General features: G+C 42.4%; 1 protein-coding gene across 4 annotated transcripts in view; it reads left to right on the top strand.

Annotated features, from left to right (window-relative positions):
* Positions 1-12,862, top strand: part of LOC110487041 (ethanolamine-phosphate cytidylyltransferase) — a 31,161-nt gene that overhangs the window by 14,871 nt on the left and 3,428 nt on the right. For 3 of the 4 annotated variants that reach the window (XR_005035629.1, XR_005035628.1, XM_036941815.1), the window contains exons 4-12: positions 932-998; positions 2,241-2,325; positions 3,502-3,543; positions 4,517-4,664; positions 6,459-6,541; positions 7,280-7,357; positions 7,559-7,624; positions 9,670-9,735; positions 12,169-12,257. Coding sequence is in view for 2 of the 4 variants with exons in the window: in XM_036941815.1 (XP_036797710.1) it covers positions 932-998; positions 2,241-2,325; positions 3,502-3,543; positions 4,517-4,664; positions 6,459-6,541; positions 7,280-7,357; positions 7,559-7,624; positions 9,670-9,735; positions 12,169-12,257 (724 nt within the window). In the remaining 2 variants the exon portion in view is untranslated. The remainder of the gene's footprint in view (positions 1-931; positions 999-2,240; positions 2,326-3,501; positions 3,544-4,516; positions 4,665-6,458; positions 6,542-7,279; positions 7,358-7,558; positions 7,625-9,669; positions 9,736-12,168; positions 12,258-12,862) is intronic. The other variant, XM_036941816.1, reaches the window with a different exon arrangement.

The following is a 12,862-nucleotide window of genomic DNA, read 5'->3' as shown; positions in this document are numbered from 1 at the left end:
TAACACAGTGACATAGTAACATATTAACACAGTAACATAGTAACACAGTAACATATTAACACAGTAACATAGTAACACAGTAACATAGTAACACAGTAACATATTAGCACAGTAACATAGTAACATATTAGCACAGTGACATAGTAACATATTAACACAGTAACACAGTGACATAGTAACATATTAACACAGTAACGCAGTGACATAGTAACATATTAACACAGTAACACAGTGACATAGTAACATATTAACACAGTAACACAGTGACATAGTAACATATTAACACAGTAACATAATAACACAGTAACATATTAACACAGTAACATAGTAACACAGTAACATGGTAACAGTAGTAACACAGTAACATACTAACACAGTGACATATTAACATAGTAACCCAATAACATACTAACACAGTAACATGGTAACAGTAGTAACACAGTAACATACTAACACAGTGACATATTAACATAGTAACCCAATAACATACTAACACAGTAACATAGTAACACAGTAACATATTAGCACGGTGACATAGTAACATACTAACACAGTAACACAGTAACATAGTAACACAGTAACACAGTAACATATTAGCACAGTGACATAGTAACATAGTAACTTATTAACCCATTAACATATTATATTAACATAGTGGCATTATTAAACCATTAACATATTATATTAACATAGTAACACTGTGAGGAACTAGTAACACAAGCATTTCACTGCATCCGCTATAACATCTGCTAAACTGTTTACGTGACCAATACCCTTATTTGATTTAGTTTTTATATTTTTGGGGATAATATCCTGTTTTGTGTTTTCCCAGTATCTAATTGTTCTATCTTTCCCCTTGACCTCCTGTAAAGTATCTCATGTCTGTCAACTTGATCAGAATATAGCAGACATGTTGAATGTGTCATTTCAGATGACATCACACTAACAGTGGATGGGAAGGACACATACGAAGAGGTGAAGAGGTCAGGGAGGTACAGGTGAGAGTTACTCAAGCTGGAATGAACCTTGAACTAAAGCTGTCGTTAATAATATACACTGAACAAAAATATAAAGGCAACATGTAAAGTGTTGGTCCCATGTTTCATGAGCTGAAATAAAAAATCACAGAAATGTTCCATATGCACAAAAAGCTTATTTCTCTCAAATCTTGAGCTCCAATTTGTTTATATCCTGTTAGTGAGCATTTCTCCTTTGCCAAGATAATCCATCCACCTGACAGGTATGGCATATGAAGAAGCTGATTACACAGCATGATCATTACACAGGTGCACCTTGTGCTAGGGACAATAAAAGGCCACTCTAAAATGTGCAGTTTTGTCACACAACACAATGCCACAGATGCCTCAAGTTTAGAGGGAGTGTGCAATTGGCATGGTAACGGCAGGAATGTCCACCAGAGCTGTTGCCAGAGAATTGAATGTTCATTTCTGTTACCATAAGCCACGTCGTTTTAGAGAATTTGGCAGTGCGTCTGTGAACGGAGTGCCCCATGGTGGGGTTATGGTATGGGCAGGCATAAGCTGCAGACAATGAACACAATTGCATTTTATCGATGGCAATTTGAATGAACAGATATACCGTGACGAGATCCTGAGGCCCATTGTCCTGCCATTCATCCGACGCCATCACCTCATGTGTCAGCATGATAGTGCACAGCGCCATGTTGCAAGGATCTGTTACACAATTCCTGGATGCTGAAAATGTCCCATTTCTTCCATGGCCTGCATACTCACCAGACATGTCACCCATTGAGCATGTTTGGGATGCTCTGGATCGACATATACGACGTGTTCTAGTTCCAGACAATCTCCAGCAACTTCACACAGCCATTGAAGAGGAGTGGGACAACATTCCACAGGCCACAATCAACAACCTAATTAACTCTATGTGAAGGAGATGTGTCGTGCTGCATGAGGCAAATGGTGGTCACACCAGATACTGACAGGTTTTCTGATTCACGACCCTACTTTTTAAAAAACGTATCTGTGACCAACAGATGCATATCTGTATTCCCAGTCATGTCATATGCATAGATTAGGGCCTAATGAATGTATTTCAATATGAATTGTAGCTGCAAAATCTTAGACATTTTTGCATTTTTCGTTTATATTTTCTATAGTATATTTTCTATTATTTTCTATATTATCATATTATTATTGCTGTTGTTATGCTCTGTTTACAATTGTACAATTTTATATCATGGCCTGGTGTGTGTCCAGGGAGTGCAAGCGAACCCAGGGAGTTTCTACCACAGACCTGGTCGGTCGCATGCTACTGATGACCAAAACCCACCACAGCAACATAGTGAGTATAGAAACCCCTCATAGGTTACCATGGTGAGTATAGAAACCCCTCATAGGTTACCATGGTGAGTATAGAAACCCCTCATAGGTTACCATGGTGAGTATAGAAACCCCTCATAGGTTACCATGGTGAGTATAGAAACCCCTCATAGGTTACCATAGTGAGTATAGAAACCCCTCATAGGTTACCATGGTGAGTATAGAAACCCCTCATAGGTTACCATGGTGCGTATAGAAACCCCTCATAGGTTACCATGGTGAGTATAGAAACCCCTCATAGGTTACCATGGTGAGTATAGAAACCCCTCATAGGTTACCATAGTGAGTATAGAAACCCCTCATAGGTTACCATGGTGAGTATAGAAACCCCTCATAGGTTACCATGGTGCGTATAGAAACCCCTCATAGGTTACCATGGTGAGTATAGAAACCCCTCATAGGTTACCATGGTGCGTATAGAAACCCCTCATAGGTTACCATAGTGAGTATAGAAACCCCTCATAGGTTACCATGGTGAGTATAGAAACCCCTCATAGGTTACCATGGTGAGTATAGAAACCCCTCATAGGTTACCATGGTGAGTATAGAAACCCCTCATAGGTTACCATAGTGAGTATAGAAACCCCTCATAGGTTACCATGGTGAGTATAGAAACCCCTCATAGGTTACCATAGTGAGTATAGAAACCCCTCATAGGTTACCATAGTGAGTATAGAAACCCCTCATAGGTTACCATGGTGAGTATAGAAACCCCTCATAGGTTACCATAGTGAGTATAGAACCCCCTCATAGGTTGCCATGGTGAGTATAGAAACCCCTCATAGGTTACCATGGTGAGTATAGAAACCCCTCATAGGTTACCATAGTGAGTATAGAAACCCCTCATAGGTTACCATAGTGAGTATAGAAACCCCTCATAGGTTACCATGGTGAGTATAGAAACCCCTCATAGGTTACCATAGTGAGTATAGAAACCCCTCATAGGTTACCATGGTGAGTATAGAAACCCCTCATAAGTTAGGAGTTCTTCCACTTCAGTTGAATTTCCACAGTCTCCTGTTGACATCAAAAATGTAGAAGTCATGATATGCTCCTATCTGTCATGTCTCCGAGCTCCTATTGTTACAGTTGAATAATAGATCAACTGAAGCCTGTTTCCTCTCCTATGTCCCCTCAGGGCCATTCAGACTATCAACAGCACACAGACAACTTTGGCAAGGTAGGTCCCATGTCTACTCTCATACAAGTACACCTTTAAGAAAAGTAATTTTTTTAAATCCCACAAAGGCTCACTCTGTGAAATGCACAGCTGTCTGTTTTTGATCATTTAAATAAAGAAGTGCCCTTTAAAAAAGAGTGCACTTGACCATAGCAACTGCTTTGTCATGGTCTACTATTTGTGTCCAAATCCTGGGTAGACTTTCTCTGCTACTGCTTTAGTACCCCCCCCAACTCTCGCCAACTCTCTCTCTGAAACAAAGGGTGTTATTGTGGTGCCCAGTTGATAATCAAAACTGTGGGCCTGGCCAGGTGGTAATGAATACCACCTCTGTTCCCTCTGAATGCAGAAACTGACCAGAGGATCTACATTTGAACAACGTTTAGATTCCAAATGGGGGTGGGAAAGAGAACGGAATGATCACCGTTACGTAACAAATGTTCTCTTTTTCAAACGTTGAAAGAGAGAGAAAAAATATATTTGGCCAGTGTTGAATAAATGTGTTGGGGGCTCTGACGGACATTGAGATATACCTCACAGTGCTGACGGACTGGCTACTGGATGTTCAAGAAGAGGGATCTCAGATGGTGTTTTACTCATTTGGCCACTGGGTGGCGCAGTGTGATCATTTTCTCCTATGAGAAAAGACCATAGTGAATATTGAATACCAACTTTGAATACCAAATGCTATAGGATTTTAATAAGTCAAGCTGCCACATACTGGCATGGTGTGTTGTTCCCCTTTCTGCCCAATGAACACATTTATGGACAATACTTCATTCCATTTAGGGGACTTTAAATCTTTTGGCACAATAACTCCCTCAGAGGTTCCACCTGTATAGCCTCTGTAAGGAATATCATACAGCATCATCTATTACTCAGTGTAATGATATCATTCCTTTGCTGGCTTGGAATGAACATTTAGTCGTGGTTTGTCAAGTGCTACACTGTATTTATACTTTGTGCATTATGGGTGTTGCAGGGTCCTAAGGGCCACAGTCCGTGGACGGGGGTGTCCCAGTTCCTCCAGACGTCCCAGAAGATTATCCAGTTTGCCTCAGGACAGGAGCCTCAGCCTGGGGACACCATCATCTATGTGGCTGGAGCCTTCGACCTCTTCCGTATCCTCTGTCCGGTGGCTCCATGAACGCACTACTTTCAATTGCATGTGTTTGATACCATTCCATTCGTTGCATTCCAGCCAATACAATGGCTGGAATCCTGCATGGTGATGTCTCCCTCCACCAGCCTCCTCATATTTACCATGTCTGGTGCCAGGACATTTTCCTGACCATGTCTATAATATGAAGTGTGTTGATACAGGTAACTGACAAAATAAAGGAAACACTAACATAAAATGTCTTAATAGGGTGTTGGGCCACCACCAGCCAGAACAGCTTAATTCCCCCTTGGCATACATTCTACAAGTGTCTGGAACTCTATTTGAGGGATTAGACACCATTTTTCCACCAAAAATCCATCATTTGGTGTTTTGTTGATAGTGGTGGAAAACGCTGTCTCAGACGTCGCTCCAGAATGTCCCATAAGTGTTCAATTGGGTTGAGATCTGGTGACTGAGACAGCCATGGCATATGGTTTACATCGTTTCCCTGCTCATTCAGCGACCACTTGTGCCCTGTAGATAGGGACATTGTCATCCTATGGTGGCATTGCCATGGTAGCCAAAAATAATGGCTTACCCAGCATTTGTTTCATCACCCTAGGCATGATGGGATGTTAATTGCTGAATGAACTCAGGAACCAAACCTTTGTGGAAGCACCTGCTTTCAATATACTTTGTATCCCTCATTTAGTCAAGTGTTTCCTTTATTTTGGCAGTTACATGTACATAAGAACAGTTTGACTTGTTACTAAGGCCTTCTCTGACAGCTTTGAAGGCCCTGATGGTAGGATACATCAATGTCAGGGAACTCTATACACTCATACCTACCATGTTAGAGCAAAGAGTTGTTATTTTCTGACCATGTGACCTGACCAAGAAAAACTGGTCCATAGAAAGACAAACACCCCTCATGCTAGTGTAACCGATGTGAAATGGCTAGCTAGAACTGGGCCATAGAAAGACAAACACCCCTCATGCTAGTGTAACCGATGTGAAATGGCTAGCTAGAACTGGGCCATAGAAAAACAAACACCCCTCATGCTAGTGTAACCGATGTGAAATGGCTAGCTAGAACTGGGCCATAGAAAGACAAACACCCCTCATGCTAGTGTAACCGATGTGAAATGGCTAGCTAGAACTGGGCCATAGAAAGACAAACACCCCTCATGCTAGTGTAACCGATGTGAAATGGCTAGCTAGAACTGGGCCATAGAAAGACAAACACCCCTCATGCTAGTGTAACTGATGTGAAATGGCTAGCTAGAACTGGGCCATAGAAAGACAAACACCCCTCCTGCTAGTGTAACTGATGTGAAATGGCTAGCTAGAGCTGGGCCATAGAAAGACAAACACCCCTCATGCTAGTGTAACCGATGTGAAATGGCTAGCTAGTTAGCGGGGTGCGCTCTAATAGCGTTTCAATCGTTGACGTCACTCGCTCTGAGACCTTGAAGTAGTTGTTCCCCTTGCACTGCAAGGTCCGCGGCTTTTGTGGAGCGATGGGTAACGATGCTTTGTGAGAGGCAGTTGTTGATGTGTGCAGAGGGTCCCTGCTTCAAGCCCAGGTAGGGGTGAGGGACGGAAGCTATACTGTTACACTACCTAGCTGCACTACACTTATGTGACGTAGATGTTCTATATTTCTATAACTGGCTAGTCCTGTGGTCAGCCAAAACACCTGGGCCCAGTCATCTACAGTGTGTGGAGAGGTTTGAGATTATAGACTGGACTCAGAGGCCTAGTTTGTAGATACTATAGTTGTTGTTGTCGGCCTTGACCAATGTCTTCTCAGATATTGGCCATGTGGACTTCCTGGAGGCGGTTTCCAGGCTTTCAGACAAGCCATATGTTATAGTGGGGTTACACTTTGACCAGGTGAGTCTGACAAGCCATATGTTATAGTGGGGTTACACTTTGACCAGGTGAGTCTGACAAGCCATATGTTATAGTGGGGTTACACTTTGACCAGGTGAGTCTGACAAGCCATATGTTATAGTGGGGTTACACTTTGACCAGGTGAGTCTGACAAGCCATATGTTATAGTGGGGTTACACTTTGACCAGGTGAGTCTGACAAGCCATATGTTATAGTGGGGTTACACTTTGACACAATCTGGTCTATTGTCTCTTCAGTTGAGCTGTAAAATAGATAATTTAGGCTGGGATTTGTAGGTCTAATACAGCCATTTATATATCAATAAGTATAAATTCTGGGTAACAATTACTGTAATAATTGTGCATTAAAATGGACAAAAATTGCTTTTTAGCAAAAAACTATTTCTCAAGCAAGAAGTTTGCAATGACTGTCTAGGAGTGGTCTCAGTGGGGAGAGGATCATGTAAACGTAGCTGTTATTGACAGAGAGGTTTGGAACTCTTTGTTATTGGTCTATTGACCAATTTACCGCCTGGTGATGGCTTTCAGAGGCAATGTTCCCTCAAGGTTCTCGGTGATCCCATTCACGGTAAACGCTGCATATTTCAACTCAATCAGAAATGGCCTTTTAAAACCCACAATGCCTATAACCAACCCACTGTCAAATTACATCCTGACACTGATAGTGGACATTTGCATCATCTTATTCTTACTTTTGGGTTTTGTGTGAATTTTTCAGGAGGTGAATCGCTACAAAGGGAAGAATTACCCCATTATGAACGTCCATGAGAGAACACTCAGTGTGCTGGCCTGTCGGGTAAGTTCTCTCTCCTTCTCTTCCATAAAAGATACTGTACATCTCTTTTGTAAGAGTTATTTTGTAAATTGTGTGTATGCAGGGCTCCCTTGTGAGAGAGACCTTGGTCTCAATGGGACTGTTAAAATAAAGGTCAAGTATAATAATGAGAAATTCTGAGTATATTAATCTAATGCCCTTCTGTTCTGTTTCTGTCTGCAGTATGTCTCTGAGGTGGTGATTGGTGCGCCTTATGCAGTCACGAGAGAGTTACTAGACCACTTCAAGGTAAGGGCTCAAGACACTACACTTGTTCTGCAGAGCCATTTGAACCAGGCTGAACATGCTAACATTTGTGGAAACTCCCAAGGTTAGTTTTGGGTCCCATCATGCATGGTATCTACAGTGGGTTAGTTTTGGGTCTCATCCTGCATGGTATCTACAGTGGGTTAGTGTTGGGTCCCATCATGCATGGTATCTACAGTGGGTTAGTGTTGGGTCTCATCCTGCATGGTATCTACAGTGGGTTCGTGTTGGGTCTCACCCTGCATGGTATCTACAGTGGGTTAGTGTTGGGTCTCACCCTGCATGGTATCTACAATGGTTTAGTTTTGGGTCTCACCTTGCATGGTATCTACTATCTACAGTGGGTTAGTTTTGGGTCTCATCCTGCATGGTATCTACTATCTACAGTGGGTTAGTTTTGGGTCTCACCCTGCAAGGTATCTACTATCTACAGTGGGTTAGTTTTGGGTCTCACCCTGCATGGTATCTACAGTGGGTTAGTGTTGGGTCTCAACCTGCATGGTATCTACTATCTACAGTGGATTCGTTTTGGGTCTCATCCTGCATGGTATCTACTATCTACAGTGGGTTAGTTTTGGGTCTCACCCTGCATGGTATCTACAATGGGTTAGTGTTGGGTCTCACCCTGCATGGTATCTACAGTGGGTTAGTGTTGGGTCTCACCCTGCATGGTATCTACAGTGGGTTAGTGTTGGGTCTCATCCTGCATGGTATCTCCAGTGGGTTAGTTTTGGGTCTCAACCTGCATGGTATCTACTATCTACAGTGGAATAGTTTTGGGTCTCATCCTGCATGGTATTTATTTATTTATCCATTGTTTTACCAGGTAAGTTGACTGAGAACACATTCTCATTTGCAGCAACGACCTGGGGAATAGTTACAGGGGAGAGGAGGGGGATGAATGAGCCAATTGTAAACTGGGGTTTATTAGGTGACCGTGATGGTTTGAGGGCCAGATTGGGAATTTAGCCAGGACACCAGGGTTAACACCCCTACTCTTATGATAAGTGCCATGGGATCTTTAATGACCTCAGAGAGTCAGGACACCCGTTTAATGTCCCATCCGAAAGACATCACCCTACACAGGGCAATGTCCCCAATCATTGCGCTGGGGCATTGAGATATTTTTTTTTAGACCAGAGGAAAGAGTGCCTCCTACTGGCCCTCCAACACCACTTCCAGCAGCATCTGGTCTCCCATCCAGGAACTGACCAGGACCAACCCTGCTTAGCTTCAGAAGCAAGCCAGCAGTGGTATGCAGGGTGGTATGCTGCTGGCTACAGTGGGTTAGTGTTGGGTCTCACCCTGCATGGTATCTACAGTGGGTTAGTGTTGGGTCTCACCCTGCATGGTATCTACAGTGGGTTAGCATTGGGTCTCACCCTCATGGTATCTACAATGGGTTAGCATTGGGTCTCACCCTCATGGTATCTACAGTGGGTTAGTGTTGGTTCTCACCCTGCATGGTATCTACAGTGGGTTAGTTTTTTGGTCTCACCCTGCATGGCATCTACAGTGGGTTACTGTTGGGTCACCCTGCATGGTATCTACAGTGGGTTAGTGTTGGGTCTCATCATGCATGGTATCTACAGTGGGTTAGTGTTGGGTCTCACCCTGCATGGTATCTACAGTGGATTAGTTTTGGGTCTCATCCTGCATGGTATTTACAGTGGGTTAGTGTTGAGGTCTCATCATGCATGGTATTTACAGTGGGTTAGTGTTGGGTCTCAACCTGCATGGTATTTACAGTGGGTTAGTGTTGGTTTCCATCATGCATGGTATCTACTGTGGGTTAGTGTTGGGTCTCATCATGCATGGTATCTACAGTGGGTTAGTGTTGGGTCTCATCATGCATGGCATCTACCGTGGGTTAGTGTTGAGGTCTCATCATGCATGGTATTTACAGTGGGTTAGTGTTGGGTCTCACCCTGCATGGTATCTACAGTGGGTTAGTGTTGGGTCTCACCCTGCATGGTATCTACAGTGGGTTAGTGTTGGGTCTCATCATGCATGGTCTACTTCTGCAGGTGGACCTTGTGTGCCATGGGAAGACAGAGGTGCATCCTGACAAAGACGGGTCGGACCCCTATGCTGTGAGTACCCTGTGCCTTTTTCTGACACAACTATGTTACTAAAGAACAATGTGCTTGTGCACTCCAATTGATAGAAACTATAAGGCCATGGGGACTTGGTATAAGGTGCTCTTTGAAAGGGTAGTCTATGACTGGCAGAAAACTACAAGGCCATGGGGACTTGGTATGTTTTACATTCACGTACAGTGGGGGGGAAAAGTATTTAGTCAGCCACCAATTGTGCAAGTTCTCCCACTTAAAAAGATGAGAGAGGCCTGTAATTTTCATCATAGGTACACTTCAACTATGACAGACAAAATTATAAAAAAAATCCAGAAAATCACATTGTAGGATTTCTGATGAATTAATTTGCAAATTATGGTGGAAAATAAGTATTTGGTCGATAACAAAAGTTTATCTCAATACTTTGTTATATACCCTTGATGGTATTTTGGCCCATTCCTCCATGCAGATCTCCTCTAGAGCAGTGATGTTTTGGGACTGTTGCTGGGCAACATGGACTTTCACCTCCCTCAAAAGATTTTCTATGGGATTGAGATCTGGAGACTGGCTAGGCCACTCCAGGACCTTGAAATGCTTCTTACGAAGCCACTCCTTCGTTGCCCGGGTGGTGTGTTTGGGATCATTGTCATGCTGAAAGACCCAGCCACGTTTTATCTTCAATGCCCTTGCTGATGGAAGGAGGTTTTCACTCAAAATCCCACGATACATGGCCCCATTCATTCTTTCCTTTACACGGATCAGTCGTCCTGGTCCCTTTGCAGAAAAACAACCCCAAAGCATGATGTTTCCACCCCCATGCTTCACAGTAGGTATGGTGTTCTTTGGATGCAACTCAGCATTCTTTGTCCTCCAAACACGATGAGTTGAGTTTTTACCAAAAAGTTATATTTTGGTTTAGTCTGACCATATGACATTCTCCCAATCTTCTTCTGGATCATCCAAATGCTCTCTAGCAAACTTCAGACGGGCCTGGACATGTACTGGCTTCAGCAGGGGGACACGTCTGGCACTGCAGGATTTGTGTCCCTGGCGGCGTAGTGTGTTACTGATGGTAGGCTTTGTTACTTTGGTCCCAGCTCTCTGCAGGTCATTCACTAGGTTCCCCCGTGTGGTTCTGGGATTTTTGCTCACCGTTCTTGTGATCATTTTGACCCCATGGGGTGAGGTCTTGCGTGGAGCCCCAGATCGAGGGAGATTATCAGTGGCCTTGTATGTCTTCCATTTCCTAATAATTGCTCCCACAGTTGATTTCTTCAAACCAAGCTGCTTACCTATTGCAGATTCAGTCATCCCAGCCTGGTGCAGGTCTACAATTTTCTTTCTGGTGTCCTTTGACAGCTCTTTGGTCTTGGCCATAGTAGAGTTTGGAGTGTGACTGTTTGAGGTTGTGGACAGGTGTCTTTTATACTGATAACAAGTTCAAACAGATGCCATTAATACAGGTAACGAGTGGAGGACAGAGGAGCCTCTTAAAGAAGAAGTTACAGGTCTGTGAGAGCCAGAAATCTTGCTTGTTTGTAGGTGACCAAATACTTATTTTCCACCATAATTTGCAAATAAATTCATAAAAAATCCTGCAATGTGATTTTCTGGATTTTTTTCTTCTCATTTTGTCTGTCATAGTTGAAGTGTACCTATGATGAAAATTACAGGCCTCTCTCATCTTTTTAAGTTTTATTTATTTTTTTTAATTTTTTTTATTTTACCTTTATTTAACCAGGCAAGTCAGTTAAGAACAAATTCTTATTTTCAATGACGGCCTGGGAACAGTGGGTTAACTGCCTGTTCAGGGGCAGAACGACAGATTTGTACCTTGTCAGCTCGGGGGTTTGAACTCGCAACCTTCCGGTTACTAGTCCAACGCTCTAACCACTAGGCTACCCTGCCTAGTGGGAGAACTTGCACAATTGGTGGCTGACTAAATACTTTTTTTGCCCCACTGTAATTCAGCAGACGCTCTTATCCAGAGCAATTAGGGTAGAGTGACTTGCTCAAAGGCACATCAACAGATTTTTCACCTAGTCAGCTCAGAGATTCGAACCAGCAACCTTTCGATTACTGGCCCATGCACTTCACCGCTAGACTTCCTGCCACCGTATAAGATGCTCTTTGAAAGAGTAGTGTATGACTATCAGAAAACCAAAGGGGATAATAGCCACCACTTTAGTAAACGAGAACTGTTGAACAATTTATCATGGGGTTTACAGTACTTTTCCCATCAAGGCAATCTCACAGAAAAATGTAGGGATGAACTTCTCCATTTAAAAAGCCTTTGTTACTTGGTTACTAAGTGGTTACAATGTATTTGGAAGACTGATATAATATACAGTATTGTATATAATAACATATGCCGTTTTTTGCAAACTTTTATCCTAAGCGTGCAATGTCTAAGTGAATGTTTAAGTGTGGACTGTGTTTCTCTAAATGCAGGAGCCCAGGAAGAAAGGAATACTGCACACTGTGGACAGTATGAACAGCCTCACCACTGATAGTATTGTTCAGAGGATCATCAAAAACAGGTGAGGGCAGGAAGGAGTGAGATAACCTGGTATGTCACGTCATCATGATAATATCTCTGTAGTTTAAATGATGCTAAGGTCACGTCATCATGATAATATCTCTGTAGTTTTAATGATGCTAAGGTCACATCATCATGATAATATCTCTGTAGTTGTAAGGTCACGTCATCATGATAATATCTCTGTAGTTTAAATGATGCTAAGGTCACATCATCATGATAATATCTCTGTAGTTTTAATGATGCTAAGGTCACATCATCATGATAATATCTCTGTAGTTTAAATGATGCTAAGGTCACATCATCATGATAATATCTCTGTAGTTTCAATGATGCTAAGGTCACATCATTATGATAATATCTCTGTAGTTTTAATGATGCTAAGGTCACATCATCATGATAATATATCTGTAGTTTTAATGATGCTAAGGTCACATCATCATGATAATATCTCTGTAGTTTTAATGATGCTAAGGTCACGTCATTATGATAATATCTCTGTAGTTTTAATGATGTTAAGGTCACGTCATTATGATAATATCTCTGTAGTTTTAATGATGCTAAGGTCACGTCATCATGATAATATCTCTGTAGTTGTAAGGTCAC

Source organism: Oncorhynchus mykiss, chromosome 13 (genome assembly GCF_013265735.2).
Source record: "Oncorhynchus mykiss isolate Arlee chromosome 13, USDA_OmykA_1.1, whole genome shotgun sequence".
In the NCBI taxonomy this organism is placed as follows: Eukaryota; Metazoa; Chordata; class Actinopteri; order Salmoniformes; family Salmonidae; genus Oncorhynchus; species Oncorhynchus mykiss.
Note: the sequence above shows the minus strand (reverse complement) of the source record. Positions and strands in the feature narration are given on the sequence as shown.